We start from the raw sequence: 19,598 nt of genomic DNA on the forward strand, positions 1-19,598 counted from the left end.
TCCGTTTTGTGTGGTGATCAGTCCTTGTGTTATTTAATTTTTTTCAATTAAAACACAAAAAGGCCAGTAGGCGCCCCGGGTTGTATGGGGATTGGCGCTTGTGTTATTTTATTTATTATTTTAATCAACAAAACGACTAGTAAGTGCCCGGGTTGTTAGGTAATTGGCGCTGGCGTTATTTCATTTATTTAATTAATAAACAAATCTGTCAGTAAGTTCCCCGGGTTGTGCGGTGATTAGCGATTGTGTTAATTTATTTATTACATTCAAAAACAAAGCGGCCAGTAAGCACCCTGAGTTTTTGTGGAGATTGGCGCTTGTGTTATTTTTTATTTTTTATTTTAATTAACAAAGCAACTAGCAAGCATTATGAGTTGTGTTAAGGTTGGCGCTTGTGTTATTTTATTAATTTTTTTAATGAACAAAGCAACAAGTAAGCGCTCTGGGTTGTGTGGTGATCGGTTCTTGTGTTATTTTATATATTACGTTAAAAACAAAGCGGCCAGTAAGTGCCCCGGGTTGTGTGGGAATTAGTGCTTGTGTTTTTTAATTAATTATTTTAACTTACAAATCAACCAGTGAGCGCTTCGTGATGTGTCGTGATCAGTGCTTGTGTTATTTTATTTATTTAATTAATAAACAAAGCAGTCAGTTAGTGCCCCAGGTTGTTTGGTGATTGGCTTTTGTGTTATTCTATTTATTACATTTAAAAACAAAGCGGCCAGTAATCACCCCGGGTTTTGCGGGAATTGGCGCTTGTGTTATTTTATCTATTATTTTCATTAACAAAGGAACCAGTAAGCGCTTTGGATTGTGTCGTGATCAGTGCTTATGTTATTTTATTTATTTGATTTATAAACAAAGTAGCCAGTAAGTGCTTTGGGTTGTGTTGATTTTGGCGGTTGTGTTATTTTATTTATTATTTTCATTAACAAAGCAACCAGTAAGCTCTCCGGGTTGTGTGGGGATTGACGCTTGTGTTATTTTATATATTATTTTAATTAACAAAGCAACGAGTAAGCACTTTGAATTGTGTCGTGATCAGTGCTTGTGTTATGTTAATTGATTATTTGATCAACAAGGCGGCCAGTAAGCGCTTTGGGTTGTGTAGGGATTGGCGCTTGTGTTATTTAATTTATTATTTCAATTAACAAAGCAACCAGTAAGCGCCCTGGGTTGTGTGGGGATTGACGCTTGTGTTATTTTATATTATTTTAATTAACAAAGCAACGAGTAAGCACTTTGAATTGTGTCGTGATCAGTGCTTGGGTTATTTTATTGATTTAATTAATAAACAAAACCGCCAGTAAGTGCCCCGGGCTGTTTGGTTATTGGCTTTTGTGTTATTTTATTTATTACACTAAAAAATGAAGCGGCCAGTAATTGACCCGGGTTGTGTGGAGATTGGCGCTTGTGTAATTTTATCTATTATTTTAATTTACAAAGCGACCAATAAGTGCTCCGTTTTGTGTGGTGATCAGTTCTTGTGTTATTTTATTTTTTTCAATTAAAACACAAAGCGGCCAGTAAGCGCCTAGGGTTGTTTTGGGATTGGCGCATGTGTTATTTTATTTATTCAATTAATAAACAAAGCGGCCAGTAAGTGCTCTGGGTTGTGTGGGGATTGGCGCTTGTGTTATTTCTTTATTATTTTAATTAACAAAGCAACAAGTAAGCGCTCCGGGTTGTGTGGTAATAGATGCTTGTGTTATTTTAGCTATTAAATTAATAAACAAAGCGGCCCGTTAGCGCTTTGGGTTGTGTGGGAATTGGCGCTTGTGTGATTTTATTTATTATTTTGATCAACAAAGCAACCAGTAAGCGCCCCGGGTTGTGTGAAGATTGACGCTTGTTTTCTTTTATTTATTACAATTAATAACAAAGCGGCCAGTAAGTGCACTGGGTTGTGTGGGGATTGGCGCTTGTGTTATTTAATCTGTTATTTTCATTAACAGAGCAACCAGTAAGCGCTCTTAGTTGTTTGGTGATAGAGGCTTGTGTTATTTTAATTATCAAATTGATAAACGAAGCGGCCAGTAAGCGCTTCGGGTTGTGTGGAGATTAACGCTTCTGTTATTTTATTTATTATTTTAATTAACAAAGCAACCAGTAAGCGCTTTGGGTCGTGTCGTAATCAGTGCTTGTGTTATTTTATTCATTTAATTAATACACAAAGCCGCCAGTAAGGGCCCCGGGCTGTTTGGTGATTGGCTTTTGTGTTATTTCATTTATTTAATTAATAAACAAAGCGGCCAGTAAGCGCTCTTGGTTGTGTGGGGATTGGCGCTTGTGTTATTTTATCTATTATTTTTATAAACAAAGCAACCAATAAGCGCTCTGTTTTGTGTGGTGATCGGTCCTTGTGTTATTTAATTTTTTTCAATTAAAACACAAAAAGGCCAGTAGGCGCCCTGGGTTTTATAGGGATCGGCACTTGTTTTATTTTATTTATTATTTTAATCAACAAAGCAACCAGTAAGCGCCCCGGGTTGTGTGGTGATTGGCGCTTGTGTTATTTTATTTATTTAATTAATAAACAAATCTGTCAGTAAGTGCCCCGGGTTGTGTGGGGATTGGCGCTTGTGTTATTTTATTTATCATTTTAATTTACAAAGCAACTAGTAAGCACCCTGAGTTGTGTCAAGATTGACGCTTGTGTTATTTCATTTATTATTTCAATTAACAAAGCAACTTGTAAGTGCTTCAGGTTGTGTGGTGATCAGTGCTTGTGTTATTTTATTTCTTCAATTAATAAACAAATCTGTCAGTAAGTGCCTTGGGTTGTGTGGTAATTGGCGATTGTGTTATTTTATTTATAACATTTAAAAACAAAGTGGCCAGTAAGCACCCTGAGTTTTTGTGGAGATTGCGCGGTTCTTGCGTTATTGTTTATTGTTTTTTATTAATCATTAAAGTTTGTGATACTGCTTTCAGGCACGTTGGGTTATTGGGTTAAATAGCTTAGGATTATTTTATCAAGTTATGGTGTATGAAATGTTGTCGAGTTATCTGGGGTTTTGCGTCTTGCTTTATATAGCCAATTTGAATTTCCTGCAAGTTTGGCAGTTACTTTTGAGAGCGCTGATTGTGAACGTTTATATTCAAAAAGGGGTTTTACTGTTCCGCTAAACTCAAATTGAGAGAACAGACTGAACAGACCTATACTGTGTTATCTGGCACTGATAGGGGCCGTACCATATAACTATTTTTCTGTACAACGGCCTATGATATAGCATAGGCCCGCGAACATAGAGATATTAGAATAGAGTGCGCTAATGCCTGAAAACTGCGTCAGAGGGTGCGAGAGAGACAGATGCGAGAATTTCCCTCCGTCTCTCTCTGTTTTCCAGCCATTCAGCGCTTGGAGAGGGAATAGAGCCAATCACAGCGATCGGCTAGAGAGAGACGGAGGGAAATTCTCGCATCTGTCTCTCTCGCACCCTCTGACGGGCTGACTTACTGGGAGCAGTATATCTTGCGCACTCTATTCTAGTATCTCTATGCCCGCGAAGCTAAAAAAAGTTATATGGTACGGCCATAGAGGTATAAGAATAGAGGAGAAAAGGGGGCGTGATATGCGACAGCAGAATTCGTTACGTAACGGGGCATCTGTCTTTGTCTGGCAGTTATGTTATTGGTCGAGTCATACATGAGATTGAATCAACTGTAGGATTCAGGACGAAGAAGTAGCCAATAACGTGGCTTTGGCATCAATGACAGATGCCCCGTTAGACTTAGTTATGCTGTCGCTGCCGCTAATGAGCTAGTATAGCGCTTTTCCCCTCTATCCTTATCCCTCTATGGGTACGGCTTCTGACAGACTGTTAGTCAACATAGTTGCGACCATAGGCTTTGTTGCCTGATGGAAAAAGAGGTGTAGGCGTGTAGGTCTGTTCAGTCTGTTCACTTACTTTGAGTTTAGCAGAACAGTGGAACCATCTTTTTAATATGAACGTTTACAATGAAATAAGCAAAAAATATGTGTGACTATTGTGATTAGCTCCATTTTATATTCATGTCTGCGTCTGCACACGCGCATGTTATACTATTTTTATGTGTATATATGGATTATACTGTATATTACACTAATCTGCAGACGAAAGTGGGCGATTACTGGGGGAAAGTCATGCTAAGTTAGGCCAAGCTGCCCCCAAGTCATCGCTGTATTACAAATCCACTGGAAGCAAAGGCAGGTGCCAAGCTGCGGCCAAGGTAGATGGCGTGGCTGCCAAGCTTGGGCCCAGTGTTCACCCACTTTTAATTCCTATTTGGGTTTTTAAGCGCGGGATTAGGCCCAAGGACCTGGCCAGGTCCCAGGTTCCCCATGTAATGTACCCTTTTTTTTGCACGCTCCGCTTGTTTCCATTATTTTATTTTTCCTTGCTCTAACTCACGTTTGTGTGCAAAGGCCTAATTGTTACGTCTTGTGAGGTTCTTGGTTATTATAACAAAAATCAAAAATTTTAAAACAGAGATTGCTCCTTATGGCTTAAATTTAAAAGAGTATTTAAAATTAAATTAAAAAGTTAAAAGTAAACAGAATAATGGAAATTCCTTTAATAAAATGTAAATGTGGTGATCAGATAGATAGACATGAATTTTCAATACAATGTAAAATCTGCAATAATTTGAGCCATCGCAGGTATATGTAAACATTTTGAAACTGACATATCCCAACTGTTTTACTGCTTGATGAAAGTTTTGACTATCTATTTGTTTACCTTCACAGTATGTAATTATTAAAGTTTGTGTTATTTAATAACATATTACAAGTTCAACATAGTTTTCATATTGCGATTACAAAAGTTAAATTTTTTTTCCTTGTATAGTTAGTGCACACTTAACTTAGAGTTAATTATTAATTAGTGCGCACTTAACTTTAAGTTTATTATGACCTTTAAATTTACATAAGAATATAGTGACCCAATAATTAATTGTAGGTGCATAGCTATGAAAGAGTATGTATTAACAGAAATTGATGAATTTCATTGTCCTGAGTGTTGCCATAAACATGGTCCATCTGTTAGTAAGTTGAATTCTGTATCTACTTTTAACATTTCCAAAATCATAATTAAGTTCGTTCCAATAGAGTTTATCATTTTTATTATACTTTCCTTTCCATGTCTGAAATACAGTCTCAAATAGTCGTTAATAATTTTTTTTCGTATTGACTCAGCTGTGCTGATAATCACATAAATGTAATTTATTTCTTTTTTCAGTGAAAAAGAGAATTAATAATCACAGACATGATTATTCTGAAACAGAAGCTGATCAAAAACCTGTACAAACAGGTACACCAGTCTTTATTACAGAGTTAAAGCTTCGCCATTTTTCTGGAGCTAATGAAATTGTTAGACACATTGATGGACATTTATTAACCTTGTCATACTTAGAAGCAAATGGATTTGAAATTCCAATCATTGTTAATAATAAAGAAAGTTTGGACATGGCTCTACCACCTTCCAGTTTCAGTCTTTATGATATAGAAACTTACATTGGTAAATTTATTCAAAAACGTAAAATGTCTTATCTATTGTGTGAATTAATATTTTTTAGAGCACTTCTTTAGGTGGTGATTATGAAATAGATGTTATTGATGTTGCAAAACAAAATAATGTTCGAATGAAGTTGAGTGAATTTGTTGAATATTTTTATGATCCACATCGGTCTAGAATTTTGAATGTCATCAGCTTGGAGGTTACGAACACTAGGTAAATTTTTTCTTGAACCCAAATGTTAGCGCATCACACTATATATATGTATATATATTTATATGAATGTATATTTAATAATACTGAATTGTTTTAAGCCTATCCACTTTGATAAAGGCCCCACACATTGCTCGGCAACTTGATTGGGTTAACTATGTTTGGCCTGAAGATTGGCCTGATAATAGTGAATTAAAAAGGGCCGAAGTTCAAAAGTATTGTTTGATTAGTGTAAGAGATAGTTTCACCGATTTTCACATTGATTTTGGTGGAACATCTGTATGGTATCATGTACTAAGGGGAGAAAAAATATTTTATATTATTCGACCTACTCAAGCTAATCTACATTTATATCAACAATGGCTGTGTAGTTCTACTCAGAGTGAAACTTTTTTTGGTGATCAAGTTGATGCATGTTATAAATTTATTTTAAAAGAAGGACAAACTTTGATGATACCAACTGGTTGGATTCATGCGGTTTTGACACCAGTAGATTCTTTAGTATTTGGTGGTAACTTTATTCATAGCCTTAATATCCCAATGCAACTACAGTATGAAAAATTTTGAATCTTCAGTCATCATAAAATATACTCCGGATCAAGTTTCACAATAATTAATTTAAAAAATTTTTTAGAGTATATGAAATGGAAAAAAAAATGAAGACCCCAGCTAAATTTCAATATCCTAGTTTTGAAACTATCAATTGGTTCGCTGCAAAACATTTACTCAAAGAATTGAAAAATCTTAATCATGTTGAGTCAAAATGTCCTTCTTACCTTTTACACGGATTAAAAGCGTTGTTGAGTTTACTAAAACAGTGGAATACTGATAAAGATGTAAGTTTATGTTCTTTTTGTATGTAACCCTAGTTTTAATTTAAGTATAATTAAGAATTGCATCTTTTTTTTTTTTTAATTCATAAAGTACATAGAAGTATGTCCAAATCTACAATCTTTGTGACAGATGGGCTTGTGAAAATAACCGAGTTATTGCACAAGAAGGAATTTGTTTTGAATGAACGTATAAGTACATGTTTACACTCAGGCAGCGCAAAGCCAACTGAACACAGAACAGCTAAAGTATAAGTGGATATAACATAACTCATGAGAACGCGACATTAGGCGGGATCAAGAATGAAATATTTGAATCATGAGAGAACAGAGATTAAATGTAGAAACAGAAATTTAACACACTCCCGTAATCGATGTTATTCTCATTATTTAAGTCCTAGTCCTGTTACACAAAAATCAACTTTCACTTTAAGTAAAGCCTTGGTTAATATATCTGCGACCATTTCACCGGTGGGCAGATACTTCAATTCGAGCTTCCCATCCTTGAGTGCCTGTCGAATAAAATGTGCTCTGATGTCAATGTGTTTTGACCTAGCATGAAACATAGGGTTCGTGGCTAGCTTCCTAGCTGACGGGTTGTCATTGAAAATTACTGTCCTGGCCAGATCAGTCAATCCAAGCTCCTTTATCAAGTTGGATAGGTATATGGCTTCCTTAGCAGCATCCGACAAGCTCATGTACTCGGCTTCCGTTGATGATAATGCCACCGTCTTCTGCTTCTTCGAGCACCATGACATCGCTCCGTTACACAAAGAAAATACGTAACTAGAGTAGGATTGCCTGTCCGAGCTGTCAGATCCCCAATCTGCATCAGCAAATCCTCTCAATCCGTCTTCGTCCCTTGAGTAGACTAGCTTCGCACTAGATGTCCCTTTTATGTAGCGGAGGACTCTCTTATCAGCCATCCAGTGCTCCTTGCCTTAACACGAGTTGAATTGACTCAACCAACTAACAGCGTGAGTGATGTCTGGCCTCGTTCTAACGGATCGGTACATCAACGCGCCGGTCAGCTCACGGTACGGGTACGCGTCAGTTACATGATCTTGGCAGGGTCCTAACTTCGCTCCGACTGCGAGAGGTGTTGAGATTGGTTTGCAGTCCGTCATATCAAATCGAGCCAGGTGCTCCCTGACGTATCCACCCTGGCACAGCGAAATTGATCCATTGGTTTGCTCGATCTCTATCCCGAGGCAATACTTCGCCTGACCCATGTCCTTGAGATCAAAGTGTTCGGCGAGGCCTCTCTTGATATTCTCGACTCTGTCAGTATTACGGGAGATGAATAGAATGTCATCCACGTAAAGGAGGATGAACGTCAGTTTGTCCGAGGAGTCCGTGTACAAGCACGGTTCGCCGGTGGTAGGGCGCAAACCTAAGGCCCTGAGCACCTCGTCAATCCTTTCGTGCCATCTTCTCCCAGCTTGACGCAAGTCGTAAAGAGCTTTGCTTAGCCTGCATACACTGTTCTTGCAATTGTTTGGGTCGGCTAGCATTTTCTTCGCTCTGTTCACGGTTTCGCAGTCCTTTTCGGAGGCTACAATCGACTTCAGGACTTCGGTGAGCATCTTAGATAGCTTCATGTAGAGCACGGTGTTCAATTCTCTATGAAAGTATGCGGTTGCAACGTCGGACTGGTAAATCTTTAGATTGTGCTTGGCTGCAATGGCTGACAGGATGCGTAGTAAGCCCAACCTTGCTACGGGAGCAAATGTTTCGAAGAAGTCTGTACCCGGAACCTGGGAGAAACCTTGAGCAACTAGACGAGCCTTCCGACGACAAATGGTGCCGTCTGGGTTTAGCTTGTTCCGGAGTCCTGTTCTGCAACCTATGAGCCTTGCATCTTTCGGCTTCTCCTCCAATATCCAAGTATCATTGTTGATGAGGCTTTTGATCTCCTCTCTCATAGCTTCGAACCATTCTGCTTTGTCTAATCCACTCAGCGCTTCCTTCAGGTCGACCTCACTGGCGCTCTTGGCGCTCTCGTTTACGTCAGAGCGGTCCCGGCAGATTGACACAGGATACTCGCGCGACATCATGCTGGTGCGATTTTCGAAGCCGGGGAAATCTTCCTCCTCTGTGTCACTTCCATTTGATAGAGTAGTCTTCGGAAATCCGTGGAATGAAGGTTCGTCGCATAGGCTGGAGTTAATGTCTACTTCGACATCACTCCCGGGCAAGGCTCCCAGATTTTCGGGAGTTCGCCGCATGCACAGTGCGCAGTCACCCTCTCCTACTCTCTCAACTAGACCGAGTGGGGAGCTCCCTCCATACCTATACTTCAACTTAAGCCCCGCCCATTTTCTGCAACTTAAATACGAGTTCTTATACATTGCAGGTACGAGCGCCGATGGTCGAGTGGGCTAAACCTTTTGTTCCTATCGGGCTAACTAGCCAGGTTATCGATTCTCGCCGATGTCTTTTTTTTTTTTTTTTTTTCTTATATGTTTGTTATGAATTACTACTTACCTATTAACCAATGTTTACAAATAATTATTTTTCTTACATACTCCACAGTAGGTATAAGTACTTTACATTATAAATCGTTCTTGTGAATGTTGCTCATTAAAGTCCAAACACAATTATTTAAATTACTTTTTATAAGAAAAGTAATAGTAAAATTAATTTCAAAAAAAAATTAAAGAGTCTAAAAAATACATTTTGCATATTTACAGTTCTTTATTTCCAGTAACTATGGAAGAAATACCTGACGACTTCTCCTTTTTTTTACTGACACAATCATTTTCTGTCATGAATTATTTAATGTATTATTCAAAAACCACAGAAAAACTTTTTATAAGAAAGTTATTATGAAAAGGTAAATTAATTAAAATATTTTAATACAAATATATGCTCTCTCTGTAGTTTTTCCGGGCTTGAGACCGACTTATTAAATTTGGTTTCATTACACGCGCGTTTTTTTATTTAATTTTATGTTAAATAATTAAGAACTAAGTATTTGGCGAATTTATTACACAAGTCCAATTTTCTCGTTTGAAATAAGATTGTAACATTTTATTTGTGCTTTTTTTCGTACATATTGTCGAACTTTATTAAGTGATTTTTGAACCCATAGTCGATAGAGTCGACAATGCAACTATTGTAAAAAAATTTCTAAAATTCAGAACCAATTTTTATCTTACAAAATATTGGTTAACTACTAATTATTAAAGATATTAATGGAAATATGTACAGACAATTTAGTGGCTTGTAAAAAAAAAACATGTCAGTTTTTGAAGAATTACAAGCTCGTACATTTACGAGATTAATTAAAATAATATAGTTTTCTTCACTGGTGCGTATACACGGAAAAAACTTTTGAACGTACAGAGCCCAGTGACGCATGCTAGAGAAGTTCAAATCGCTTTGAACTCCTACTGTACAAGTGTTCAGGCCGCCTTGACTGGAAGATCGAGTCACACGAGTTCAAAACAGCGTTCACATGGAAGATTGTTGTTACCAGAATAAGCTATACCAAAAGTGATGAGCATAGAAAAATAACGTACAGGTCTTGAGATTTCTGCAACCAGTCTCACATTTTGACATACTTATCTGGATCACTGAAAAACCTGTGACTAGTCGGTTTTATAACCATACTAGTACAAGTTTTTCAATAGCTTTGGTGCAGGATTTTTCTGTACCATGGATAGTCTATTAAATTTGTATACTGCGCATAGCTTTCTACTGTACCGTCTACCGCATATTACGTGCGCTCATAATATACAGTGGAGATATGTATGTATATATATATGTGCATACTTGCATACATGTATGGAGTTGTCATTGTTGTTTTGGCTCAATACGTAAATTGTTCTTTGCGAGTGAAAACCAATTATTATACGCAACAGGAAAGTGACTACAAGTGCCTACTGCACTTATCATTATATCTTGTTAGATTCGTATCAATGTATTGAACTTTATATTGTGTTGTGGTGGATATACTGAAATCCTAACCTCTTGAACTTTTACAGCTACGTATACATATATATATATATATATACCGACATTCTGAATGCTCCCACTGGCCGACTAACTTTCTGTACTGGTACAGGAAAAACCCGTACCACGTATCGGATTTTGACGTACTAAGTATAAGGTTTATCTATACTCACTAAGGTACTTTAAAGTATACTACCGTACCAAATATACCTGTACCAGTACATATTTTTCTTGTACAGAGTATCGAAAATACTTGTACTAACATATAGAACCTGTTTTTCTGGTAACAACAATCTTCCGTGCAACTGAGACTGCACAACCATGCGCGCCGCGTAGCCTGTAGTTTGGGCTTGTACAGTACGGCATAGCATTGAACTGCAGAAGCTCGAGCAGTGTGCCGAGATCGTGCTGAGAACTCGCGCACACTTGTGCGCAGCCGGCCTCCGATTGGCCGAGCGACTGCGCGTCGTTTGAACGTCCAAAACTCAAAGACACAGCGCTCAAAGCCCGAACACATGAAACCCAAATGCCTAATCCCCAACGACCCAGTGCGCTTACTTGGCCGCACTTTTATTTTATTTATTGGTAAGGAAAATCTCATGCGGCTAATCCCCAACGACCCAGTGCGCTTACTTGGCCGCACTTTTATTTTATTTATAAATAAGAACAATCTCAAACGGCTAATCCCCAACGACCCAGTGCGCTTACTTGGCCGCACTTTTATTTTATTTATTCATAAGAAAAATCTCATGCGGCTAATCCCCAACGACCCAGTGCGCTTACTTGGCCGCACTATCATTTTATTTATTAATAAGAAAAATCTCATGCGGCTAATCCCCAACGACCCAGTGCGCTTACTTGGCCGCACTATCATTTTATTTATTAATAAGAAAAATCTCATGCGGCTAATCCCCAACGACCCAGTGCGCTTACTTGGCCGCACTATCATTTTATTTATTCTTAAGAAAAATCTCATGCGGCTAATCCCCAACGACCCAGTGCGCTTACTTGGCCGCACTTTTATTTTATTTATAAATAAGAACAATCTCAAGCGGCTAATCCCCAACGACCCAGTGCGCTTACTTGGCCGCACTTTTATTTTATTTATTCATAAGAAAAATCTCATGCGGCTAATCCCCAACGACCCAGTGCGCTTACTTGGCCGCACTTTTATTTTATTTATAAATAAGAACAATCTCAAGCGGCTAATCCCCAACGACCCAGTGCGCTTACTTGGCCGCACTATCATTTTATTTATTAATAAGAAAAATCTCATGCGGCTAATCCCCAACGACCCAGTGCGCTTACTTGGCCGCACTATCATTTTATTTATTGATAAGAAAAATCTCATGCGGCTAATCCCCAACGACCCAGTGCGCTTACTTGGCCGCACTTTTATTTTATTTAGAAATAAGAACAATCTCAAGCGGCTAATCCCCAACGACCCAGTGCGCTTACTTGGCCGCACTTTTATTTTATTTATTCATAAGAAAAATCTCATGCGGCTAATCCCCAACGACCCAGTGCGCTTACTTGGCCGCACTTTTATTTTATTTATAAATAAGAACAATCTCAAGCGGCTAATCGCCAACGACCCAGTGCGCTTACTTGGCCGCACTATCATTTTATTTATTAATAAGAAAAATCTCATGCGGCTAATCCCCAACGACCCAGTGCGCTTACTTGGCCGCACTATCATTTTATTTATTGATAAGAACAATCTCAAGCGGCTAATCCCCAACGACCCAGTGCGCTTACTTGGCCGCACTATCATTTTATTTATTAATAAGAAAAATCTCATGCGGCTAATCCCCAACGACCCAGTGCGCTTACTTGGCCGCACTATCATTTTATTTATTCTTAAGAAATATCTCATGCGGCTAATCCTCAACGACCCAGTGCGCTTACTTGGCCGCACTTTTATTTTATTTATAAATAAGAACAATCTCAAGCGGCTAATCCCCAACGACCCAGTGCGCTTACTTGGCCGCACTTTTATTTTATTTATTCATAAGAAAAATCTCATGCGGCTAATCCCCAACGACCCAGTGCGTTTCCTTGGCCGCACTTTTATTTCATTTATTAATAAGAACAATCTCAAGAAGAACAATAATTATTAAAAATTTTTAAAGATCTCTATTTTTAAAATCTCTTCTTTTAAAATCATCCTTTATACTTTGAGTTATTGTATTTCGCGCCGAAACAAACGAATTCGCGATGCACGTGCAAAAGCATGCTCGCGCTCGTGTCAACTGTCAACACACGTCAAAGCGTCGCAAACAGCTATCTATATATCTCTCTTTGGCCTGGATGTCTTCGTAAAGCAACTGCTTCTTCCAACTTCATGCGGATTTATAAGGTATTTTATTAATTTTTGTGTAAAAGTGTGTCAAAAACATACACATACGTGCGTGGTGTGAGTAGAAGTTGTACTGTGTTTCGTAAATAATTGTAGCAACATCTGTAGATTCTGCTTTTACGTGAATTTTTGTAATCTTTGTATTTAAGTTGTGACAGTCTTTGCACTTAACTTTACTTGTTTGTTGTTGTTAGCAAAAAGTCTATCATCATGAATATGTTGATGATTTTATTTTTTTCTTTTTTCACATTAGCTCTTGTTATTGCGATTTTTTTTAGTTCTTTTGTTTCTAACCTTGATGACATCACTAACAACAACAAGCGACCGAAGAAAAGCGCAACTGAAACACCGAAAAAAAGACGGTCGGCTATTTTGTTCCAGGAAGACTGGTTACGCGATCCGATATTAAAAGATTGGCTTGTAAAGCACGCGACCGATAAGCAAAAGGCTTACTGGAAAGCTTGTCAAAAAGATTTAAAGTTTTTTAGCAAAAGTGACTTGATTGCTCATAGCACAACTTCTACCCACGTCGATAATTTAAACGCCGCGATCGATTCAGGTACCATTGTAACAGTTGTTAATGAAGGACTATCTTTTCAAGATAGAATTCATGCCTTGGAAATGCGCGTATCGATGTTTATTGCGCAAAACCCCGTCAGTGTTCGAATAGTAAACAATTTAATTCCTTTTATTAAAAATCTTGTCGAGGATTTTCAAGTCGTGAAAAATATTCGTATGAAAGAAGATAAATGTGCAAAAGTTATTAATAACGTTTTGTATAAAAATGAGTTTGAAAATTTAACAAGTATTTTAAATAATTCTTTTTACTCGGTTCTTATTGACGAAAGCACCGACATTAGTAATAAAAAATTGCTTTGTGTTTGTGTACAATATTTTTCACCGCAAAAAAATTCGGTTGTCCAACAACTTTTGCAATTAATTGAAATCGACGCTCAGAAAGGTAGTGCACAAGAGTTGTTTCGCGTGTTTAAAAAATTCCTTGACGATAATTCAATAAACATTAAAAATATAGTTGCTTTTTCGTGCGATAACGCTAGTGTAATGGTCGGCAAACATAACAGTTTTCAAAAATATCTTCGGGATTATGTTCCTAATTTAATTGTCCGGAATTGTATATGTCACTCGGCCGCGATCGTGGCAAAAAATTGTTGTAGTATGCTTCCTAAAGAAATAGAAGAACTTGCTCGCTCAGTGTACTCTTATTTATCCTCTAGTCCAAAACGCACCGCGGAATTGTCGGAAAATTTAGAATACTTGAATTTGCCTGATAACAAAGCGCTCAAATTTTCGGGAACGCGATGGCTCGAAGCTTTTAAATGTTATGATCGTCTTCTTTCTATGTGGCCAGCTTTAATTGCTTTTTTTTCGATAGAAGTTTTTGAAAAAACATGCCTGTCGCGTGAAAAAAATGGGCCTGAATCGAACGCGGAAAAAATTTTAAATTTACTGCAAAATAATACTGTGAAAGCCTAAGTAAGTTTTTTACATTTCAACCTAAATTTCTTTAACTCTTTTAATGCAGCCTTTCAATCGAAGGCTTATAAAACACACCAGATTAATGAATCCATCAAAAGATTATTAATGCAACTTGCAACAAATTTCATAAATGTAAACGTAATAGAAGATATCTTTTTACCAAATTTTGATGTAATGGAAAATCTGATGTCCTTGGAAAAAATCTATACAGGACCCTTATGCTCGGAAATAGAAGAAAAATTAACAAAAGAGGAAGTCGAAAATTTACGGAGTAATTGCAAAAAATTTTACATTCGCGGTTTTCATGAGATCAAAAAGCGTTTTCTTCAAAACGACGATATTTTCAAACATTTAGATTTTCTTAATCCACAAGTAGTGTTAAATGAAACGGAACGACAACGATATCCAAATTTAAATATTATTTTAAAGTATTTTCCATTTTTAGATGCCGAAACTGTTGCTAATGAGTGGCAAGATATTCATACAAAGTTTAACGAGCAGGAAAAAAATTTATTAATGAATTTTGATACGGAAACTTTTTGGAGTAAAATCATAAACTTAAAGAATCAGGCAAACGAATGTCTTTATCCCGCGTTAACATCTTTAGTTAAATTAATTTTCGCTATACCTCACTCAAACGCGGAACCTGAGCGAACTTTTTCTGCTGTAAATGAAATTAAGGATGACAAAAGTAATCAAACTAGTATCCCTTTACTTAATGCGCGATGCTTTTTAAAATCGTACGGAAAGGCGTATAATATTAATTGCGAAAACTTAGTATTAACGGAAAACCATTTTAATAAATTCAACAGTGCTAATATGTACTCCAAGTAAATTTTCGACTAACTTAGCTATATATTTTGTTTCAATAAATTCTGATTTGATACTAGAAACAGTATTCTTGTAGTAAGTTTAAGTGGTTTAGGGCTTAGAGATCTTTTTAATTAGAAAATTATTACTAGATCTTAAACTTTACTGACTAAGGATAAGAGTATTATTACCAAATTAAAGTAACATTACCAAAGAATTAGAAATAAGATGGATAAGTCAAAAAAAGGTCTCTTGGCGAAGGAAGTCCACAGTTGAAACTAATGTGTGAGTAAACTAAATTAAATTTTTTTTCAAACTAAAAATATGACATGTTAAAAATTCTCAAAAAATGTCAAAACATTATTATTCTTTAGACACTTTGGCAAAAAACACAATGGTTTCAATAAAAATTCCAACGCGCCATAGACAGTACCTCTTCGGTGGTGTGGAAACCTGTCTAATAATGAAGAAAATTAAATAAGTAGCAACCAAAAAGAAACATAAGCAAACATAAGAACAGTTCTAAAATTATGTTATAATTATATAAGGCTTTTTATATTTAGTTATTATAATTGTTTAGTTCATTATATAAATAAGTGTATTTACTTGAAAAATGAAAGCGAACACAATCGAGAAATTCAAATTTCTTAGGATAAGCCCCTGAAACGATCAATAATTAATAAATAACTAATACTGTGGCAAGGAAAGCACTTCGAATTACTTAACAGTAGAATACGCTCTCGAAATGTAACATACTTCGCAAATAAATGAAAGCGCACACAAGCGAGCGCTTCAATTTACTTCTGCTGAGTAAGTAAATAAAAGTGCGGCCAAGTAAGCGCACTAGGTCGTTGGGGATTAGCCGCATAAAATTTTACTTATTAATAAATAAAATAAAAGTGCGGCCAAGTAAGCGCACTGGGTCGTCGGGGATTAGCCGCTTGAGATTTTCCTTACCAATAAATAAAACAAAAGTGCGGCCAAGTAAGCGCACTGGGTCGTTGGGGATTAGCCGCATAAGATTTTTCTTATTAATAAATAAAATGATAGTGCGGCCAAGTAAGCGCACTGGGTCGTTGGGGATTAGCCGCATGAGATTTTTCTTATGAATAAATAAAATAAAAGTGCGGCCAAGTAAGCGCACTGGGTCGTTGGGGATTAGCCGCATGAGATTTTTCTTAAGAATAAATAAAATGATAGTGCGGCCAAGTAAGCGCACTGGGTCGTTGGGGATTAGCCGCATAAGATTTTTCTTATTAATAAATAAAATGATAGTGCGGCCAAGTAAGCGCACTGGGTCGTTGGGGATTAGCCGCTTGAGATTGTTCTTATTTATAAATAAAATAAAAGTGCGGCCAAGTACGCGCACTGGGTCGTTGGGGATTAGCCGCTCGAGATTGTTCTTATCAATAAATAAAATGATAGTGCGGCCAAGTAAGCGCACTGGGTCGTTGGGGATTATCCGCTTGAGATTGTTCTTATTTATAAATAAAATAAAAGTGCGGCCAAGTAAGCGCACTGGGTCGTTGGGGATTAGCCGCATGAGATTTTCCTTACCAATAAATAAAATAAAAGTGCGGCCAAGTAAGCGCACTGGGTCGTTGGGGATTAGCCGCATAAGATTTTTCTTATTAATAAATAAAATGATAGTGCGGCCAAGTAAGCGCACTGGGTCGTTGGGGATTAGCCGCTTGAGATTGTTCTTATTTATAAATAAAATAAAAGTGCGGCCAAGTAAGCGCACTGGGTCGTTGGGGATTAGCCGCATGAAATTTTACTTATTAATAAATAAAATAAAAGTGCGGCCAAGTAAGCGCACTGGGTCGTCGGGGATTAGCCGCTTGAGATTTTCCTTACCAATAAATAAAATAAAAGTGCGGCCAAGTAAGCGCACTGGATCGTTGGGGATTAGCCGCATAAGATTTTTCTTATTAATCAATAAAATGATAGTGCGGCCAAGTAAGCGCACTGGGTCGTTGGAAATTAGCCGCTTGAGATTGTTCTTATTTATAAATAAAATAAAAGTGCGGCCAAGTACGCGCACTGGGTCGTTGGGGATTAGCCGCATGAGATTTTTCTTATCAATAAAAAAAATGATAGTGCGGCCAAGTAAGCGCACTGGGTCGTTGGGGATTACCCGCTTGAGATTGTTCTTATTTATAAATAAAATAAAAGTGCAGCCAAGTAAGCGCACTGGGTCGTTGGGGATTAGCCGCTTGAGATTTTCCTTACCAATAAATAAAATAAAAGTGCGGCCAAGTAAGCGCACTGGGTCGTTGGGGATTAGCCGCATAAGATTTTTCTTATTAATAAATAAAATGATAGTGCGGCCAAGTAAGCGCACTGGGTCGTTGGAAATTAGCCGCTTGAGATTGTTCTTATTTATAAATAAAATAAAAGTGCGGCCAAGTACGCGCACTGGGTCGTTGGGGATTAGCCGCATGAGATTTTTCTTATCAATAAAAAAAATGATAGTGCGGCCAAGTAAGCGCACTGGGTCGTTGGGGATTAGCCGCATGAGATTTTTCTTATTAATAAATAAAATGATAGTGCGGCCAAGTAAGCGCACTGGGTCGTTGGAAATTAGCCGCTTGAGATTGTTCTTATTTATAAATAAAATAAAAGTGCGGCCAAGTAAGCGCACTGGGTCGTTGAAGATTAGCCGCTTGAGATTTTCCTTACCAATAAATAAAATAAAAGTGCGGCCAAGTAAGCGCACTGGGTCGTTGGGGATTAGCGGCATGAGATTTTTCTTATTAATAAATAAAATAAAAGTGCGGCCAAGTACGCGCACTGGGTCGTTGGGGATTAGCCGCTCGAGATTGTTCTTATCAATAAATAAAATGATAGTGCGGCCAAGTAAGCGCACTGGGTCGTTGGGGATTATCCGCTTGAGATTGTTCTTATTTATAAATAAAATAAAAGTGCGGCCAAGTAAGCGCACTGGGTCGTTGGGGATTAGCCGCATGAGATTTTCCTTACCAATAAATAAAATAAAAGTGCGGCCAAGTAAGCGCACTGGGTCGTTGGGGATTAGCCGCATAAGATTTTTCTTATTAATAAATAAAATGATAGTGCGGCCAAGTAAGCGCACTGGGTCGTTGGGGATTAGCCGCTTGAGATTGTTCTTATTTATAAATAAAATAAAAGTGCGGCCAAGTAAGCGCACTGGGTCGTTGGGGATTAGCCGCATGAAATTTTACTTATTAATAAATAAAATAAAAGTGCGGCCAAGTAAGCGCACTGGGTCGTCGGGGATTAGCCGCTTGAGATTTTCCTTACCAATAAATAAAATAAAAGTGCGGCCAAGTAAGCGCACTGGATCGTTGGGGATTAGCCGCATAAGATTTTTCTTATTAATAAATAAAATGATAGTGCGGCCAAGTAAGCGCACTGGGTCGTTGGAAATTAGCCGCTTGAGATTGTTCTTATTTATAAATAAAATAAAAGTGCGGCCAAGTACGCGCACTGGGTCGTTGGGGATTAGCCGCATGAGATTTTTCTTATCAATAAAAAAAATGATAGTGCGGCCAAGTAAGCGCACTGGGTCGTTGGGGATTACCCGCTTGAGATTGTTCTTATTTATAAATAAAATAAAAGTGCAGCCAAGTAAGCGCACTGGGTCGTTGGGGATTAGCCGCTTGAGATTTTCCTTACCAATAAATAAAATAAAAGTGCGGCCAAGTAAGCGCACTGGGTCGTTGGGGATTAGCCGCATAAGATTTTTCTTATTAATAAATAAAATGATAGTGCGGCCAAGTAAGCGCACTGGGTCGTTGGAAATTAGCCGCTTGAGATTGTTCTTATTTATAAATAAAATAAAAGTGCGGCCAAGTACGCGCACTGGGTCGTTGGGGATTAGCCGCATGAGATTTTTCTTATCAATAAAAAAAATGATAGTGCGGCCAAGTAAGCGCACTGGGTCGTTGGGGATTAGCCGCATGAGATTTTTCTTATTAATAAATAAAATGATAGTGCGGCCAAGTAAGCGCACTGGGTCGTTGGAAATTAGCCGCTTGAGATTTTTCTTATTTATAAATAAAATAAAAGTGCGGCCAAGTAAGCGCACTGGGTCGTTGAAGATTAGCCGCTTGAGATTTTCCTTACCAATAAATAAAATAAAAGTGCGGCCAAGTAAGCGCACTGGGTCGTTGGGGATTAGCGGCATGAGATTTTTCTTATTAATAAATAAAATGATAGTGCGGCCAAGTAAGCGCACTGGGTCGTTGGAAATTAGCCGCTTGAGATTGTTCTTATTTATAAATAAAATAAAAGTGCGGCCAAGTAAGCGCACTGGGTCGTTGGGGATTAGCCGCTTGAGATTTTCCTTACCAATAAATAAAATAAAAGTGCGGCCAAGTAAGCGCACTGGGTCGTTGGGGATTAGCCGCATGAGATTTTTCTTATTAATAAATAAAATGATAGTGCGGCCAAGTA

At 37.7% G+C, this 19,598-nt stretch overlaps 1 protein-coding gene across 1 annotated transcript in view; it reads left to right on the forward strand.

The window, feature by feature from the left end:
* The first annotated feature begins 4,415 nt into the window (after positions 1-4,415).
* The window catches only part of LOC106640118 (histone lysine demethylase PHF8), a 348,393-nt gene continuing 333,210 nt past the window's right edge, over positions 4,416-19,598 (forward strand). Inside the window, exons 1-6 of the mRNA XM_089595795.1 lie at positions 4,416-4,642; positions 4,941-5,026; positions 5,220-5,498; positions 5,570-5,711; positions 5,810-6,259; positions 6,343-6,544. Coding sequence (XP_089451921.1) covers positions 4,545-4,642; positions 4,941-5,026; positions 5,220-5,498; positions 5,570-5,711; positions 5,810-6,259; positions 6,343-6,544 — 1,257 coding nt within the window. The 5' untranslated portion in view covers positions 4,416-4,544. The remainder of the gene's footprint in view (positions 4,643-4,940; positions 5,027-5,219; positions 5,499-5,569; positions 5,712-5,809; positions 6,260-6,342; positions 6,545-19,598) is intronic.

This window comes from Copidosoma floridanum, unplaced genomic scaffold (assembly GCF_036245765.1).
Source record: "Copidosoma floridanum isolate Cflo_tuat_1 unplaced genomic scaffold, Cflo_Japanese_pri ptg000004l, whole genome shotgun sequence".
In the NCBI taxonomy this organism is placed as follows: Eukaryota; Metazoa; Arthropoda; class Insecta; order Hymenoptera; family Encyrtidae; genus Copidosoma; species Copidosoma floridanum.